This window comes from Lacerta agilis, chromosome 4 (genome assembly GCF_009819535.1).
Source record: "Lacerta agilis isolate rLacAgi1 chromosome 4, rLacAgi1.pri, whole genome shotgun sequence".
Lineage (NCBI taxonomy): Eukaryota > Metazoa > Chordata > Lepidosauria > Squamata > Lacertidae > Lacerta > Lacerta agilis.
This window is the reverse complement of record NC_046315.1, coordinates 67,139,614-67,159,000: the sequence shown is the minus strand read 5'-3', so window position 1 is coordinate 67,159,000 and position 19,387 is coordinate 67,139,614. Positions and strand designations below refer to the sequence as shown.

The 19,387-nt window shown below is 41.2% G+C and overlaps 2 protein-coding genes across 7 annotated transcripts in view; one reads left to right on the top strand and one right to left on the bottom strand.

The window, feature by feature from the left end:
- PUDP (pseudouridine 5'-phosphatase) overlaps positions 1–19,387 on the bottom strand; it is a 61,535-nt gene that overhangs the window by 42,082 nt on the left and 66 nt on the right. Inside the window, 1 exon segment of the mRNA XM_033146385.1 lies at positions 15,421–15,591. Within this exon segment, the coding sequence (XP_033002276.1) occupies positions 15,421–15,591 (171 nt within the window).
- Positions 15,381–19,387, top strand: part of STS (steroid sulfatase) — an 89,494-nt gene continuing 85,487 nt past the window's right edge. For 4 of the 6 annotated variants that reach the window (XM_033147444.1, XM_033147446.1, XM_033147443.1 and 1 more), the window contains exon 1: positions 15,381–15,451. The gene's annotated coding sequence lies outside the window, so the exon portion shown is untranslated. Of the gene's footprint in view, positions 15,452–18,066; positions 18,164–18,243; positions 18,279–19,387 lie in introns of those variants that run through there. The other 2 variants (XM_033147448.1, XM_033147449.1) reach the window with 2 other exon arrangements.

The window sequence follows — 19,387 nt, the reverse complement described above, 5'->3', positions numbered from 1 at the left end:
TTTTTTTGCTTCAAAAACAGGCATGCAGAGCTTTTACTGGCCTAACCTTAACAAGATGAGAGTCTCATAGGCCATCTATTTCCATTAATTAGGCCTCTAGGCAGCAGTTCTCAGAGAGAGATGGGAAACTGAAGCACAAAATAATTATAACAAATTCCATTAACAAAATTGTTCGGTGTGAGGGCTTTTTCCAACTGCAGCTCTAGATGATATTAGTATACTCTAAGGAATAAATGTCTACAATACAAAGAAAGAATACCTGAACATTATGGGAAAACCTTCTACTTTGTTCTCCCTGCTGCTATATAAAGGATAATTTTAATCACCATTTTTGTTCAAAGCTTCTAAAGATATATTTTTTTTCCTTTTACAATACAGACAGTTTCATGTGGTTATCCTTGATGTTGTGTCAGCAAGTCCTTTATAAACTGCTATTGTATTAAGATGTTTATCACTTGGTAATAAGAAGCAAAACAACATTTTTAAGAGTATGGGGAGGCATTTAAGACAAGCTAGTTAATTCAGAAAGGTGTATTACTCTGCCACCACTGCATTTTTAGTATAGAAAAGGGGGGGGAAAGGATCTAATTCATAGATCTGATTTAACTGGTACTTATTACAATGGGAGTCCGATTAATGGCTCAATGGATGATAGCTGGATTGCCATAATAGACAAAATCATTACACTGTACCATTCAACAATATTCAAAGAAAAATTTACTGGGCAGCATAACTGATCAATGAGCTTCATTTTAGCCAGCCAGCTGAATAACCCTTATGGCTTTGCTTTACTATAACAACTCTCTATCATATATACCCGGTACTCACAACAAATAGCTTCTGAAGTTATCTGCATTTAGTAGACTGGTGGAGCTCTGCTTGTCTGTTACTGTCAAGAACTAATTCTACTCTGGGGGACATTTCAAAACACCAGAATTTCTCAGTGTGTGTCAAATAAAATTTCAAAACAACTTAAGACATAGCTCTATAATTTCCTACTTCAGCAACCCTCCACTGTGATTGTCCTTTGGAATTACTGCACCTTTATACATTACAGGAAGTCCTTAAGATACATAAGGAAGGCGCCAGACGAACCTCCCTGGGGAGAGCACCCCACAATTCTACATTCTCGTTCTCGGGTTACCACCCTCTGGACCTTACATGGAGGAGACACACAAAGAAGGGCCTCGGATGATGAATGCAGAGTCCTGGTTTGTTTATATGGGGAGAGGTGGTCTTGGGCCACTTATTGCCAGTGCTTGCAAACCTCCTTTGGGCCAAGCAAGTTTTTTTCTCTGCCCTGCAACTGGTGACATAAAATGCCAGGAGCAGGACAGATGAATGTGGCTTGGCCAAAATAGCCTTGCAGGTCAAATGGGGAGGACTGGGAGGTCCAATTAGGCATCAGGCTGGAGATTCCACACCCATGCTCCAAAGGATACTGTACTTTTCACCAGCAAAGTTCAGATCATCAGATTATTATTTTTTTAGGCTTGGTTATGTATAGAGTAGACTTTTGGGGCCGAATTTAGGTGTGTTAGCAGGAGCCAGTAAAATGAAGTCTCCCTCTCCACACACACCGCTCATAGCAATCAGAGAACACGAAATGTTTGTGTTGGTGGGACAATTCAAAGTGTGTGCCACTAATTCATTCCCTTTGAAATAATTGTGGCTTATGACATATGGTCTTAACAGTGTGTTACTCACAACTAACTAAAGTCCCACTGATTTCAGTGGGTCTTTCCTAAGAATGGCTAAACCTAGACCCAACTCATTCTGTTTCAAGAATTTATTCAAAATACCCGCTTGCATGAGATGAAATGTAATTGCCCACAGATAATTAGTCTATTGGCAACATGAACTTCTGCCTTCCCTTCCCACCACACAATGCAGACTGTCAGCCCAACAGTTCCAAACCCATCAAGCCAAGACAGGTATTTGAGAAGGCTGTGGAAACAGAAGCATTATTGTTGCTTGCTGTAATGAGCCAGTGGAGAGAGCACCTTTGCCCTTTAAAGCCAGGAGAGAATATGTGCTTGGTTCTTGCAGTACTACTATGCCCATTTCAATTTACCACATCATAAAACTAGAGCTACCAAGACAAAAAGACTGCAACAGTGACAAAAAGATGTGAACCTTTTTAGCCATTCAACACAGTGGTTGAAGTCTTAAAACTGTCTCAAGGTTTACATTACAATTAGTTTTTGCTACCAAATACATGCTTTGGAAAGCAGAAACTTCCGACTTCTGAAAAGTTAAGAGACAGAAGCCCTAGTCTTAACTTTTCTTTCAAGGCAGTGGGATTGAGTCATATGGCATTGTATCCCCAACCTGCAGTTTAGGGTTGAAGGTTAGAAAAGGCTATACACATGTCACTGTTCCTAATTGTGCATTTAGTAGTATACGCAGCCTTCTCTTGTTTTCAGCCTAACCCAAGGAGGTTGGAAGGTCCATTTAAAAAAATAAAACCCCACAAATATCTGTTAGGCGCATTTCTAACCCACTCTTCATCCTAGGGTACCAGAGTAAAGTGTAATAATTCAGCAAAACAATAGAACAATTAAAAATTCAATCAAACAACCAACAAATTAACATATACCATAAAACATTAATGCATTGAACATGATGATGATGAAAAGTTTAGATAAGAACTAACATTCCTCTTTAACTAGGTCTTTGGCTTATTAACATCTGATGTCCTTTTAAATGTGTTGTGGAATGAGAAATAATTGGGTTGTCTTTGTCCTTATTCTTACTATGCATTTTTTTGCTTTTATATTGTAATTTTATGTTGTGAACCACCCTGAGAACTAGAGGTAGAGGGCAGTATACAAATTTATCGAATAATAATAATAAGAGGCAATTCACACATTTATGACAACAGGAGTGACTGCCTGCCTCTATGATGGGCTGGGTGTTGTTAATGTTAATTTGGTTGACTGACCAAACCCAAAGAGTACTCATTAACAGTTCCTCATTATCCTGGAAAAAAAATGACAAGTGGGGTGCCGCAGGGTTCTGTCCTGGGTCCAATGCTGTTCAACAACTTTAAAAATGACTTGCATGAAAGAATTGAGGGGATGCTCATTAAATTTGCAGATGTCACCAAACTGGGAGGCAGGAAGAACCAGATGCACAAATATAGGATGGGGGGCCACTAGCAGTACATGTGAAAAGTATCTAGGGGTCTTGGTGGACCACAAGCTTAACATGAGTCAACAGTGTGATGCAGCAGCAAAAAAAGCTAATGCTATTCTAGGCTGCATCAACCGAAGCCTAGTGTCCATATCAAGGAAAGTAATAGTACCACATTATTCTGCCTTAGTCAGACCACACTTGGAATACTGTGTCCAATTCTGGGCACCACAATTTAAAAAAGATGTTGACAAGCTGGAACGTGTGCAGAGGAGGGCAACCAAGATGATCAAGGGTCTCAAAACAAAGCCTTTTGAGAAGCGCTTGAAGGAGCTGGGTATGTTTAGCCTGGAAAAGAGGAGAGTGAGAGGAGATATGATAGCCATCTTCAAATATCTTAAGGGCTATCACGTGGAGGAGGGAGCATGCTTGTTTTCTCCTGCTCTGGAGGGTAGGACTCAAACCAATGGCGTCAAGGTGCAAGAAAGGAGATTCCGACTAAACATTTGTAAAAACTTTCTGACAGTAAGAGCTGTGGAACAGACTCTCATGGAAGATAATGGACTCCATTTCCTTGGAAATTTTAAAACAGAGGTTGGATAGCCATCTGTCATGGATGCTTTAGCTGAGATTCCAGCATTGCAGGGGTTGAACTAGATTACGCTTGGCGTCCCTTCCAACTCCCAAGATTCCATGATTCTATGATTCTATGTATTGTTTCAGAAGCCAGGAGAAGAAAGCATTTCTCAGGGCAGAACCACACAACTGTAACTTCTCCATACAAAGCAAATTTCTCACGTCTGCCCTTTATAAGCTAGAAGAAATCAAAGAGATGGCTATACCTATAACTTAGGACTGCAAGTGTAAAAACAGTGGCAATGTGGGCAAACATAGCAGGGTGGGCATTAGTAACTTTATTATTTACTTCCTGAGATATATGCATAATGGCAAGGTGGAGAACTATGGAAACATGCAATGCACTGCATTTTCTGTACAGTAAAGGGGGCAGATAATTACGATTATTGATGGGAAATGTGTGTGTGAAAGGACTGAATAGCCCATTCTGGATCATATTAAATGAAAATGCCTCACCTGAAAATAATTACCTAATAATTGCATCATTTGTAAAAACCAAGAGAAAATCAAGGGCTTATTCAGTTACAAAGAACTTTGTTAAGTACAGGGTCAATGTTTGTAGTTAGGATAATTTAAGCTTCACTGTCAGTTTTAATGCCTTTGATTGTCACGGCGAAGGTAAGCTTAAAATCGCCAAAAAGAAAAAAGCACTGTGTGAAAAGTCCCTCAGAGATGTATTCAGATTAAATCAAAATGTAAAAACTACAGCAAAAAGAGAACCCATGAGTGCATAACGGAGGAGGGTCAGTTTATTTATTGATCGGGGCTTAGGTTCATTCCCTTTCATTTGCTCTAATACTACATTACAGCATTTTCTGCTGTTTGATTCTTTTCACCTGCTGACTACAGTCTCTTTGCAAATCTATACCCTTCAACGGATTTCTTTAAAAAAACAAACCAAACAAACAGGTAAGGCAATCTGTCAAATCTTCACGAAGTATAGAAATATGCCTCTTAGTCCAAAATCAAATCAGAGGAAGGCGAAACGATGATTTACAAACCCCCTTAAATTGATGCAGTTACGACCCTTTCAATGGCTGACACTTTATTTCAGTGGAAACCGGGACCGCTTCAGACATTACTTGTATCGCTATTGCCGCAGGGCCAACTGCTATCAGGGATTTCAAGTTGTGCTGCTGTTACTCATTAGCAACAAAGGTTTGCCTCTTCAGAACATAAAAACACTGTATCCATTCCAGCAAGTCACTTGCCCAGGGTTATCAGCAGCAAGGCAAGCAGCATGCCAAGACTATCATTCTCTGATAAATAGGTCAGCATGGACGGATGAGCTGCTAACGTTTTTGATCATTTTGTTTTCTTTTCGTCAGTCGTTACTTAAAAAGTAACTCTGAGTTTTCTGCTACAAGTACAGAAAGTCAACTAACTCAATTTCCCATGCTTATGGAAAATACCAGAACTATCTTCTGATTAGAGATGGGAAGGCCTGGAAAAAACCCGGGAATTTTTTTTTGGGGGGGGGAATCCGGGTTTTTTCAAGGCCTTCCCATCTCTACTTCTGATACACTCCTAAATAAGGAAAAGGGACACAGTTATGTTATTCAGCCACCTGAACAGAACAATGAGGAACACAATTTATGAAGACTGCTACTTTAAAGCTTAACAAGATTAATTGCATAATAAAGAGCAATTTACAAAGAAAGGTGAACTTAAACTGAATTGGTACTATTTGCTATGCTGCAGGAGAAAATTCACCTAGGAACCAAACTCCCACATAGAAACGCATACTAACTTGATACACAATAAGACTGTTATCCATTTCCTTCTTAAACAGCCTCTAGCACAAGTTCCGTAGAAGTAAGAGGCCTAATGAAATTCATTTGTTTGAGTCAAGTAGGATAACTGTATTGATAAAAGAAAAAAAGAAAATGGATAATTCAAATTAAATACACATGTAGAAGAGAGCTATTTCTGTAAACAAGACTGCTGTAATTTTTTCCCCATTCTGGTTCTTTTCGCATTAGCTATAGCAACAAAAGCGAGCTAATAATGTGAACGCCAGGCTGAGCTAAGCTTAAGCATAGTGCACTTACACTTTTCACTGAAAGATACAATATCTCAATAAGCAAAGCAGCTCTTAATGTCCACAATTTCATCTCCACCCTAGGAATACAGAAATGTTGGCTTGGTTGACCAGCTGATTGCATAAAGCTAACTCCTCTATTCTGCAATGCCCATCAGAACATGCAGAGGACTTGGAAATAGGTATGGTCTTCTTTAACTTGAGAAGGTAAGGAACTTAGGGAGTCTCTCATTAAAGACACATCAATTAAGAATAAGTAGCTCTAATCAGGAAACTAGAAGAACTTGATCAGGTGCTCTATTACTCCAGCTACGATCCATTTATAAACTTCATAAGAGATTAGCCAACTAAGTTATACTCACTCGACCTACTAAAATCAATGGATAAGTGAGCCATGACTAACTTTGATTTTAATAAGTATATTCACAGTATGAATTAGTCAGATATTACCTGAAGCTTTTGGGGTCCTGCTGTTAACATGTTCGCAAAATTACCTTTCTTTTGTATTGTTCAAATACACATTAAAAGCAAGTGGTCCCACCTGTCCTCATCAGGGCTCCAAAAATGATTTACTAGTTTGTATGCGTGCATTAACTGGGAACAGCAGAAAACTGATTCTGATTACTCTAGCTCTACGTAGAAAGGTATCCACAGAACCAACATTTAATGACATGCCCTCTGCTTTTTGGATAGCCACTATATGAAATTACCCTTGGAACAGCATCGTTGTGCCTTTTGTAAAACTGACACAGAAGATGTTATCCATTATATAATACTAGTGGGTATTATGCCCGTTAAATTAACGGGCGCTAGAACATATGTGGTCAAACATCTTGCTGCGTCCCTGTTGACAAGCGAAAAAGGACACTGCATCACGCTCGGCTGCACGATCTCGAGCCGCAGGCGGGGCTGCGAGAAGCGAGCGGCGCTGTTGCTGGGGAGGGGGAGGCGACGTTGACGCTCTCAGCCCGGCCTCTTCGGCGTGCGTGCCCAGCCTTGCAGACACGCCCCCTCGCTCTCGTCCCCGCCCCTTCCCGCTCTCACGTCCGGGCATTCCCTGGCTGGCTTGCCGCCTCCTCGCTTACTGACAGCCAGCCGGCCCCACCCTTCCTTCCTCCCTCCCTCCCACCTTCTCCTCGCGCCGACCTTTCCCGAAGTGTCTCTGCATTCCAAATCCCAACGGCTGTTTGTGGGGCACATGCACAGTAGCGCAAACCCACGGACACAGGGACTGGACACAGAGACACTTGGGACTTTATTATAGTGGATTATTCAGTGTCCACTTTACAAAGGTCCCCATGAAAAATACTTGCCGGAGATTAGTTGCAGGAAGAACTTTGCATGTTTTTGATGTTTTGATAGTTTTCATTATATTACTTTGTGTGCTTCTTAATTTACACTGATAGCCAGGAAATTAAGACCTAAATTTCAGACTCAGCTCTGGTTTGTTTGTTTATTTTGCTTCCTATTTTGTTGAGGTTTATAGCTAAACAAATATAATTAGTACTTACTCAGCACTGGATGCTTGACACTGATACCATTGACAGAACCATTCCCTCCAATTTGTCATGGGACTGAACGACAGCATATTTCATAACATTAAAAAAAGGAAATTTAGATTTTCATTCACTTAGGGATTTTGAAGAGCAGTTGCTGTGCATCATTATGTTGGTCTCTACAGCCAGACACATGCACCAAGTGCTAATTTCATCATACTACTTTCTATCCAAATCTTCAATGTCAGTTTCACATTCAAATGTCTAGATTAGCCAGAGATTCCATAAACCCCAAGTGCTATAGAAAAAAAATGTTGCTGCAAGCTTTGGAAAGCTCCAGCACTTACTTGGGATTCCATTTTATCCAGCCAGCCCACAGAGTAAAAGTGAACATACAAATATGCTGTTAAATTTAATTGTAGTGCAACCTAACAATTTTTTCCTCGGTTGGGGGGCTGCTCTTGTAAAATGTAACTTACCACCTATGCTACAAGTATTTACTAAGAATCGAAATGTTTGCCTTTCTTCTTCCGCCCCTTCTCCCCTGCCCACATATACATAAAGATCAGCTTCTCTTCTTTAAAATTATTCAGCAGTACATCAAAATTTTAATTCAGTTATTCCTACTCCCCTGGCGCTGTGCTACACAGTAAAGTGTGCTCTGCTTTTAAGCTGCCTAGCTAAATCTTGTTGCATATGCATTATAGAAATTAGACTTTGAACAGAATTTTAAAACAGCATATTAGAATTCAGATAGACTTGTTCTGCAATTATAGAACTATTCAGGTTTCCACTAATAATAAAACACTAATAATCTTAGAAAAAGTGGGAAGCTGATGTAGCATGTTTTCTTAGCTCTAAAAGTTTAAGGATTTTTATCATTTAATCCAGTGTTCCTTCTAATTACTTATAATGAGAAGGGTGCAATCAGATATCTTAGGGGTAGTGTGCCTCATCTAAGGGAGGGAGGGGGAGAAAAATAGAGAGAGAGAGATCTGGCTTTTTCCTGATTTGAATGTGGTCACAACATTTTTTCCTGTGTCCAAAGAATAAGAACTGTAATACAGGTGAAACTCGAAAAATTAGAATATCGTGGAAAGGTTCATTTCTTTCAGTAATTCAACTTAAAAGGTGAAACTAATATATGAGATAGACTCATGACATGCAAAGCGAGATACGTCAAGCCTTTACTTGTTATAATTGTGATAATTATGGCGTACAGCTGATGAGAACCCCAATTTAACAATTTCAAATTTGGGGTTTTCATCAGCTGCACGCCATAATCATCACAATTATAACAAACAAAGGCTTGACATATCTCGCTTTGCATGTCTTGAGTCTATCTCATCTATTAAACTCCAGTAGCTAATGAAAACAATTGCTTACATAAATGGACTTTTCCACGATATTCTAATTTTTCGAGTTTTACCTGTATTTATCCAAGATGTTCAGGAAGAAAACCCTATAACGAAAAGAAGTCCATGTAAACACAGAGCAGCACCAAGTCTGGAAAAGAAGTCCAAAAGTATGGAAAGATCAGAAATCAGTTTGAATGAAGAAGAGGGATGCTAGAAGAAGAAGAAGAAGAAGAAGAAGAAGAAGAAGAAGAGGAGGAGGAGTTTGGATTTGATATCCCGCTTTCCACTACCCGAAGGAGTCTCAAAGCGGCTAACATTCTCCTTTCCCTTCCTCCCCCACAACAAACACTCTGTGAGGTGAGTGGGGCTGAGAGACGTCAAAGAAGTGTGACTAGCCCAAGGTCACCCAGCAGCTGCATGTGGAGGAGTGGAGACACGAACCCGATTCCCCAGATTACGAGTCTACCGCTCTTAACCACTACACCACACTGGCTTAAATACAGAGAGCAACCAAATGCCAAACAGTTATGGAACCCCTAGCAGACTGGGCCTGATGAGAGGGGAAAGAGAGGCAAACACCAGCTACTGAGAACATGGAAAACATGGACTTTTCAATCAGCATCATAGCTGAGAAGCACTGGGTCTGTATAAATTAAGTAAGAAAGATTAAGTGATATTAGGAAATTAAATAACTATTTTATCCAAATTGCACTCCCACAACCACAAATTCCCACAAACATCTGTGAAAAGCATATCGCATTCTTTGACAGTATAGCACTCTCTTCAACAGTGGATTTAAACAATGGAGTTGTGGTTGTTTTTAACCATTGCACATATTGTTTAATTAATGTATGCAAATATTGTCATTAAATATACATTCTTTATTGAAGAATATGCTGCAACACTTGCACCAATACAAGATTCACTAGAAACCAGCTCTCTATAACATCCGAACAACTGGATAAAACAAGTTTTCACAACACTGGCAGTGTCCAAGATGCACCACATTTTGCAGAAACATCAACTCCTTATTTTACCTACTTACAAAAAAATACCGGTACTTGGTTGAAGTTGTCAAAGAGCTCAATAATCCATATGTTATTCAGTACCTGCTTAGATATATATTCAAGTCATTATCACAGCATCCTATTGTGTCTGTGTATTTGGAATAATGTGGTACATTCTAACCCCAGTTATGAACACTCTCATTTCCCCATCATAAATATTGGTTTAATTATGTTTATAATGTATTTTTGGTAAATAAAAATGGAAAAACTAGTGAATCAGTTCTTCAAACATAAAGAACCACCCAAACAAAAGAAAGAAAGAACACTATTTCAACCTAACCTATGTGTTAATTCAGGCTTCCTCAACTTCGCCCTCCAGATGTTTTTGGCCTACCACTCCCATGATCCCTAGCTAGCAGGACCAGTGGTCAGGGATGATGAGAATTGTAGTCTCAAAACATCTGGAGGGTCGAGGTTGAGGAAGCCTGTGTTAATTCATACACTGAATGAGTAAGAAAGTATCAAGGCTAATTGTGGCTCAGTGTTTGCGAAGTTATGGAAGAAGAAGAAGAAGAAGAAGAAGAAGAAGAAGAAGAAGAAGAAGAAGAGTTTGGATTTGATATCCCACTTTATCACTACCAGAAGGAGTCTCAAAGCGGCTAACATTCTCATTTCCGTTCCTCCCCCACAACAAACACTCTATGAGGTGAGTGGGGCTGAGAGACTTCAAAGAAGTGTGACTAGCCCAAGGTTACCCAGGAGCTGCATGTGGAGGAGCAGAGACACGAACCCGGTTCCCCAGATTACGAGACTACCGCTCCTAACCACTACACCACACTGGCTCTCAATATGAATAATGATCATTGCCAAGTAATAATCCTATGGAGGTTTGGGATTAGGGATTGGCATGGCTATGGTTTCTATGTGGATTTTTAAGAAGGTTGGTTCAGAACCATTTAGGCATAAATAACTGGACATTGTTGGGTCCTGAGTTGAGTTTCATGGTCCTGAGCAGATTTCTGAAAAAGTTGGTGCAAGGTATACTAGAAGCAGCTTCTCAGGCTACTCCTGAATAGAAGTAACTGGAATACAATTCCATGGTGGACAGATTGATGCAGTAGGGAGCACAAAGCAGCTTTCTAAAAGGTCAGGCATATGTTGGAGGGGAAGTTTTAATGGAATACCAATGACAAACAGCTATAGTTAAAAGTGTTCTCAAGAAGGCTAAACAATATAGCTGGAGGCAAGTTTGTGGAAACCTCTTTATAGATACACCAATTGTGTTGCTTTACAGGCAGATAAGGAAACTGAACGTTATCCAGTATTTTAACTTTGATTACCGAGGATAAGAAACTGCATATAGCAAATGTAGAGAAAACTGAGGTGCTGGTGGCTGTTCGAATGCACAAATATCTGCATACACACTCAGTAGGAATGTGTTCATAGCAAGATGGATAAAGTGGCCAAGAGGAAATTAAATTGAAGATTTAAGTTAGGAGAAAGGGTTGTGGGATTCTAATTTTATCTGCGCAAAACTCTGGGTATGATGCTTTCTAGGGAGATTACATTCTAGGGAGATTACCTGAGGGGATTGCATTGAATCTTTGTTTGGAAAACAGATACATATAGTCTCAAGTTACAAATTTCTAAGTCATACACACACACACACACTTGGAAGCAGCATATTTTGTATACAATAAATAGATGTAAAGTGTTACCAAATCCAACGAAGAGCTTTTCAGTTAGTACATGATGGTGGATAGGAAAACACTATTGATGTTCTAGTGTGCATTTATTATATCTATTAAGGAGTACTGCTGTCAGGCACATGTATCTGCCTCAGGGTCCTTATTGTGGAAACTTAATTCTATTCATACAAAGGTGTGATATAATGTGTATAGGTGTGGTATAATGTGGTGCAAAATCAGATTGCCCTTTAAATGCCTGGTTGTTTGCTTTATGGGTGGGGATGGGTGCTTTTGATTTGAGTTGTGAACTGAGGGGTCAAAAGTCATTGTAGACCAGTAGGGTCCAATAATAACCATAAAGTATATTTTTTCCTGGTGGGATGAATGGTGTTTAACATATACAGATGGGTCCTGGAAGCCATGGCATGCACAGCTGAGTATAGCTTTTCTATGTCCCAATGTTTAGGATTCTATTATCCGATTGCTTTTCAATAGCAATGGTCAGGATGCTGGTTAGGGAAGGAAATATGGTTGCCGAATTCAGAATTACAGTTAATGGGTCTTTGAGTCTGCTTCTTTTAAATTCTAACTCACGTAGCAATTGCTAGTAATGAGATAGCAAATCAGACATGACACTGTGTTGCCTTTGCCCTCTCTGAAAGTAAAATTTTGGGTCAAGAGGATGAGTGATGATAAAAAATTATGGAAAGTAGATCTCACAAGTGAGAGGTAATTTTCTTTGCGGAGATTTCTGGATCTTTAACCAGCAGGAAAAGATAAAACAAGTGGGCCTGTTTAGGATTTTGGCATGGCACTGTACGCTTTTGGAGTAATTTATTCAATGTCAGATAGACTGACACTTTTCTTGTGACATCTGTGAGATGGAAGGAACAGTTGACCATGTGGTATGGGATTGCTTGAGAAACAGGGGATGAGAAGAAGCCTCTCCCCTGGAAGCTGAATGGCCTGGGCATTATACATTTAACTTTAAGACTATTGCACAGAAAGGGGGCAATATTTGAGATCCATTTTGTCAATTTTGTGGACATTCTTAGGTGATAAAGTACTATACTTTTTGAACAACTGTAGCTGAGTATTATATTATAACAAGGGTCTGGCAATAACAGGCATTCTCCTTTTTGCTATTAAAATCTGAGGAGGAGGATGGGGAGATTTCAAGTTGTTTGTTTGCTTCTACTGTCTTAAGTTTTGCACCCACCTTGTGTTTGTATCTCATGGCAATGAACATGGCTCATCATTTGGGATCTGGAAGGTTTTTTTGTTTTTTTAAATCAACCAGCTAATTAGGACTGGACACATCACATTTTTCACCTTTCCCAGAGCCAAGGAGGGCTTCTGTTGCACTTGGTTGCCTAATAATTCATCACAACTTGGCAGATGTGCTGGTGGTGGATGAAGAGCCAGCGAGCTGATTAAAAGGCAGGAAATATCACTTGTGGCATGTAGAAGAAGTTAGGACAGCTAGCTGACCTGTTGTTGCTTTGATAGTGGGGAAAATGTCAGACAGGTGGCATTGCTGGGTAGCTGTCATATCCTCACAGAATGTTAGCGGACTTGTCAACAGGAGCAGCTCAGCTCTGTGCCAGCCCCTGGAGGCCATTTTTGGTGGGACAGCCAGGCCACAGGGGCAAGAGCTCCATCAATGGCCTAAATTGTTTGGGCAAATCTTGTGTAATTAATACCTTGCCTATTAATTAAATTAATAGAACTGTTTCCCATTACAATCCAATTAATTTATGTGTGTCTTTCAATGGTACGCTTAAATCATTAATACCCAACATGGGTTTACCCAAGGCTTTTTATTTGCACTTAAGGAGATATCCTCAAGCACAAAGCAAACATACATTGTAGCATGTACAAAGGGGAAAACCTGCTCCAAATGCAGCTGGTCTTTCAAAGGACTGCAAAAAAGTAGCCCTATAATTTACCACTTTAAGGAATTTTAAGCCGTATCTGTAAACCATGTGTTGCAGCCTTCAAAACAGATGCAATGTGTAAAAATCTTGTAGTAATTATGAATGATCATAATTGTATGATGTATCTGAAGAAGTGTGCATGCACACGAAAGCTCATACCAAGAACAAACTCAGTTGGTCTCTAAGGTGCTACTGGAAAGAATTTCCTATTTTGTTTCGACTATGAATGATCAAGTACAAGAAATACTCCTTTGTTGCAATATTGCTGCTTCCCCAATTTGAGATTTTAAGGCAAAGCAGGTCAATAAATTACCTAAATAAATAACATGTTAATACCATACTGACAAGTATCGACCATACAAAATTTCTATCTTCTACAAATAGCTTTGCTAATATTTCTATGTTAAGTATATATGGGGAGAAACTTGTTTTCACTATATTCTGTGGGCACAGCATACTTACTACAAGAGTGCCATCCAGCAAACAATTACACGGATATTCTATTCCCAAAGTGAACCAATGCCCTGGTTAGCATTGCAATCCTGAAGGCCATTTAATCGCAACTGCAAATTTTTCAAGCAAGCGCTCTCATTGTGATCAATACCAAACAAATGCAAGACTATCTTTTCTGTTTACAACTCTATAATCAAATACTAGGAAACATGCTGCCATTGCTGCCTACTTCACAACCTTATGTGAACAAGTGAATACAGTATAGGATTACAGCATCTGTTTAGAATTGTAATCCTAGACACGTAATTGCTATCAAAAGTCCTGTTCATTTCAGCAGAACTAAAACTACCATTTTAAAAGTCTAAAGTCGCCTCCAGATGACCCATTTATTTATTATTTTATTTCATAAAATTTAGATGCTGCTAGATTGTAAAAAAAAAAGTTCAAAACAGTTTACAGAAGGAATAAAATTATGAATAAAAACAGTTTAAAACATTCAAAAGATAATAAAATCAACAATAAGCTAAATACAAATCAAAACACTTGTCAACAATTTACATATATAACATATATAAACAATAATGTTTTAGCAGGTGCCAAAAGGAGTACACGTAGCTGTCAACTTTCCCTTTTTTTGCGGGAAATTCCCTTATTCCAGCGCCATTTCCCAATGCAAAAAAAGGAAGGTTGACAGCTCTGGAGTACAGTGAAGGCCTGATGTCAATAGGCAGTGAGTTCCAATGTGTGAGAGCCGACACACTAAAAGGCAGATTTCTTATAAATACAGAGCAAGTATTATGTGGAACCTTTACAGTTCCAGTTTATTGTGCATTTCTTAATTTGTCAAACCTGCGTTAAATCAGCTCTTTGTTGAGCCTCCATTCTGAGTGTTTGCAGGGAGGTGAGAGGGCACTGCATCATGAATCATTGCTATCCAGTGCTACGTCCCCACCCACCCTATCAACTTTCTTTGCTATAAAAAGATAGATTTGGAGAGGGAGGCGGAGAGCAGGAAAGAGAGAAGCTCCCTTTCATTCCAGTTCAATCGGGCAAGCTGCGTTTGCCGCTACGTGACCGAATCCCATCCAAAAAAAACCATGCAAGAAGAAGCACCCCAAGTGACCAAACCGGGTTATCGCGATCCCCATCCACCCCACCCCTGTAAGCGTGTGCACCGTTCTCCAAAACCTGTCCTTCCTTTTATCTCCTGTTTGCGGAAGTCACGCTCTAGATAGGCGCAAAACCATTTGCACAGCCCCTAAAAATAAATGCAGTGGGACGACGACGACGGCGACGACAGCCTGGGCAAATGCATTAAAATTCCTGGAATTGGGCGCGGGGGGGGGGGGCGGGGAGTGAGCATGTCCACACACTACTCATCTGCATTTTCAGACCAGCGCCTAAGAAATGGGAAGTAGGGCCGGGTGGTGCGGGGTGGGGAACTGAAGAAGCACCACATGAGGAGGAGGAATATCGCCGCCCTTCTTTGCACTTCTGCTCCGTGACCCCGCCGCCGAGGGCAGCCCGAAAGCCGCGCGCCCGAGCTCTCCACAAGCCCCGCGGCGGCGAGAGGCAGCGCGCGCTACTTAAGTCCCAGTTACTATTACTACCCGGGAGCAAGAGTGTGGGGGGGGGGGGAAGGGAGCAGAGAGGGCGGCGCGCTACACACCCAGGAGGAGACCGTCCATGTCAAAGATGAGGTGAGTGACGGGCTGAGGCGACGCCGGAGCAGGGCGAGCGGGAGAGGCCATAGCGCTGCAACAGCGACCCCCCCGCCAACAGCAGAGAGAGCGGTAAAGAGAGCGCCAGGCTCGCGGAGGGAGGGAAAGGGGGCGGAGCGCTGCGGGGAGGCGAGGAGGAGATGGGCGGCCGGAAAGGCTCTGAAGTGCGCGTGCGCCTCTGGCGGTTCCACTCGCGTCCCGCAGATAGTGGGGGGGGGGGGGAGGGAGCGGGGAATAAGGGAACGCCGAGCGGTGGTTTGCTGGCATGCTGCGCATGCGTGCGTGCTTGCTTGCCTGCACTGCCCGGCGGCTCTGCTTTTTTCAGAGACTAAGCGTCGCGGTGGCAATTTCAAGATGAGGAGGAACTGGAAGGGCGTCCGGTTTCGCTGCGCGCGTGCGCACGGGATGGGACTATTAGCATTCGGCGGCCGCTGCTGCTGCAAACGCGCCTTTGGGAGGCGAGGCTGCGGGGGAGGGGGAATGGATAAATAAATGAATGAATACTGTAAATGCTGCGCTGGAGGAGGGGGAAGGGGGGCTTCGCCATCGACACGCAATGCACAAATGCGTAACGCGCGCCTCAAATGCAGTTGCATCGTATAAGCTAGAAACAGCCCAAGGAAGACACATAACAGTTAGACGCTAGGGCATGGATACAGGGAAGTAGTAAGCGGCGTTTTAGGTCCCACAGGTTTTAATCGCAAGTGAATGAACTTGGGAACGTAGCGCTAAGGGACAATAGCGTTTAACTTCGGGGTGTTTTCAGGTGAGCGTGAAGGCAGCGTGTTCCAAAAGCATTATTATGCAAAGGGTGAGATCCGCGGCTGCTTAAGTGTGGGCAGGTGGAGCTCTCAAACCAGGAGAGCTAATGTGGTTTGAACTACCGTATGTGCTTTTCCTTGGGTGCAGAGATGCTACCTAACAGTGCAATCCTATACATGTCAGCTTAGCAGTAAAACCCAGGTGAGCAAGTTTAGGATTTCAGTTTTGCATATCAGAAATTAACGATAAAAGACTTCTAAGGTTGCAGTCCTAAATACACTTCTCAGGAACTGAGCTGAACACAGGGATGTGTCCTTAGGAGCAAATGTGCAATCTGCTCAAAAATAAAGTTGCCTAATTTCTCGCACAGAGCCAGCAGCACCCCCGCCGCCGCAGATGCTTCGTTTCATTATCTCACTATCGTTTGAATCCCATTTGCCCCCGAGTAACTCAAGGCATTTATAAAGGGGTGTTTCATACACAACAGCTGAATACTGAGATACTTAGGTTGAAAGATTGTGAAATGAACTGGTAAGGCTGCAGACTTAAAAAAAACAACTCATCAGTAAGTCTCTTCGGTGACGCTCCCTTCTGAATGAAATGTAAGGTAGGCTACCCAGTGAGTTGTGGAGCTGATCAGGAACTTAAACCTTGGATTTGTGTACCCACACACCCACACCCCAACACCACATCTATCTTTACAGAAGGATGGTCTTTTATTTTAAGAGGCACATTGTGTGGATTGGGCAGCAGTTGCCAGCTTTGGGGTCCTTGGGGCACCATTGGATATTGAAGAAACTGCCATGATGAACACCCCACCCCACTACAACCAAGGACACACACTGCAACCTATTCTGCCTACAATGGAATATTTGTTTCAAGTCTGATTTTAGTGGTGGGAGAGGGATCCTTCAAGAAGCAAGGAAGACTTCTGTGGGTATTTGAGTGCCTGCAGGTACCTCACTGGCAACCCCTGGTTACTGTGATAATTGTGATTACACTGTGATAATAAAATGGGCGGAACTCATGAGTTCCTTGGGTGGAACTCATGAGTGCATTTAGAGCACTATGATACCATATGATTTAGCCATAGCTTCCCGCAAATAATTATATGAACTCTAGTTTGTTAGGAATGATGAGGGTTGTTAGGAGACCTCCTGTTGCCCTCTCAGAGCTACAAGTCCCAGAATTCACTATGAAGAGGGATTGATGGTTAAACCACTCTGAGAATTTCAGGTCTTTTAGGGTCTCCTAACAACTCTCAGCATTCTTGACAAACAACAGCTCCCAGATTTATTTCTATCAAGATTTTATGTGGTGGTATGGTGCTTTAAATGTATGGCATGAATGTGGCAAAGGATTGACTGAAAATGATGCAGGTAGAAAATTAAATGCATGTGAATGAATTCTATACATGCAGTCGGCCCTTTAGAAAGTGTCTTCTTTATAAAATTGCTTGGGGAGGAATAACTCCCTTCTGCATCATTCTGTTAACTAGAGATGGAATATAATAGGTTATGATGTAGCACCCTCTCCCTCACCAAAATATCTTTTTGAGTGTTTGCTACATAATAATTCTTTGTTTTGGATCTTGGCTTTGATCCAGAGAACAAGGGACATATTTATGGGCCATTGCTGCCTCCAGGAAACAAAAAACCACGAGTGCCTGCTGTTGCATAGTAGTAACATTTATAGGTAACTACTAGCTTCATTTATGGAAGAGTCAAATAGGACTGTGGACTTTAGCCACTGTATTCTTCTTGCTTCCCTCTTTCAGAGGGAAATGTTTCGAAATGTGTTTGTTTTCCTTTGGAAGAATGCCAGTCATTGCTTTGAGTAGGGGCATGACTTGTCACAGAGAGAGAAGGAGGGATTAAATTGGTTTCCATTAGTTCAGGTTGGCTGTGTGGGGCTGTTTTCACAGAAGAGGTAAGATAATTACATCAATGAAGCTTCAAAGTGTGCTGTGTGCTGTTCTGTCTTTTCAGATTCTGGACTTAATCGTCTTACTGGGCAGGGAGTAGGATAGGGGAGTCTCTAAGTGGTAACGTATATTACTTTTTTGTTATTCAAAATGCTTTGTTTTGGGGCTCTCCTCATTCTGCTGAGTGAGACCCAGGGCATCTTCTACCGAAGTCTTCCCTTGATGGCACCACTGAAAGCATGTTTAGTATTTGTTGCTTTCACAGAAAACAGCCGTCATGTGAAGTAAATGCAGCTGCCCAGAAAATGAGCCCCAGACCTGGAGGTTATCGCTAGAAAATTCTTTTATGTCCAAGCAATCCTGAATATGTCATCTAGCTTTTATCGGAGCGATGGCTACAACTTGATAGCATGGCACGAATACAGAAAACTTTTCCTTAGGATATAATGAGGCATGACCTGTTTCAATAACAGTTGTGGGAACATTCGGTGTAGGGAGAGAAGTAGAATAACATCTAATGAGCTATAGCTAATGAGCCATACCCCTTTACCTGTTGTGTGCTCAGTGAGATAGATGGACATGAGCTACAGAAATATAATTTTGTATTTATTCTCTATTGGCAGGTCACATCTGAAAACTCATTTATATTTTGCCCCATATGTGCAACGCTTTTTAAGCATTTAAATTTTATGTCATCAGCTTTCAACGTGTAATGTACATCCCGATCCTATGCATGTTTACTTGGAAGTAAGTCCCACTGTGTTGAGTGGCATTTTCTTGCAGTAAGAGGATTGAAATCATACTTGGCATTTGGATACCACCTTTTAATGGCAAAAAAAACCCCACCAGCTAGGCAGTTTTGAAAGAAATGGAAGATTTTACTTTTTAAAAAACTCCTCCAAAAAAACGCTTCTAATAAAATCAAAATAATCAAGGCAGATAATTAAATCAGAGGACAAGGGGAGGAAAAACATCACCAGGAATAACATAATCTTGCATGCCTATGAATTTAGCTAAATAAAAATGTATTGCAGTACAATATTGTGTGTATCCTACTGTGCCCAATGAGGCCATACACCTAGTTAAAATTACAGTCTGAATAAGCCTTCTAAAGATTCTAAGATGCTAAACTTGGTAGACCCTACTAGAGAGGCATTCCCTAGAAATTCCCATAGCTGTGGTTTCATCACAATAGGACATGGGTACCCAACATGGTGTTCTCTAGTGGT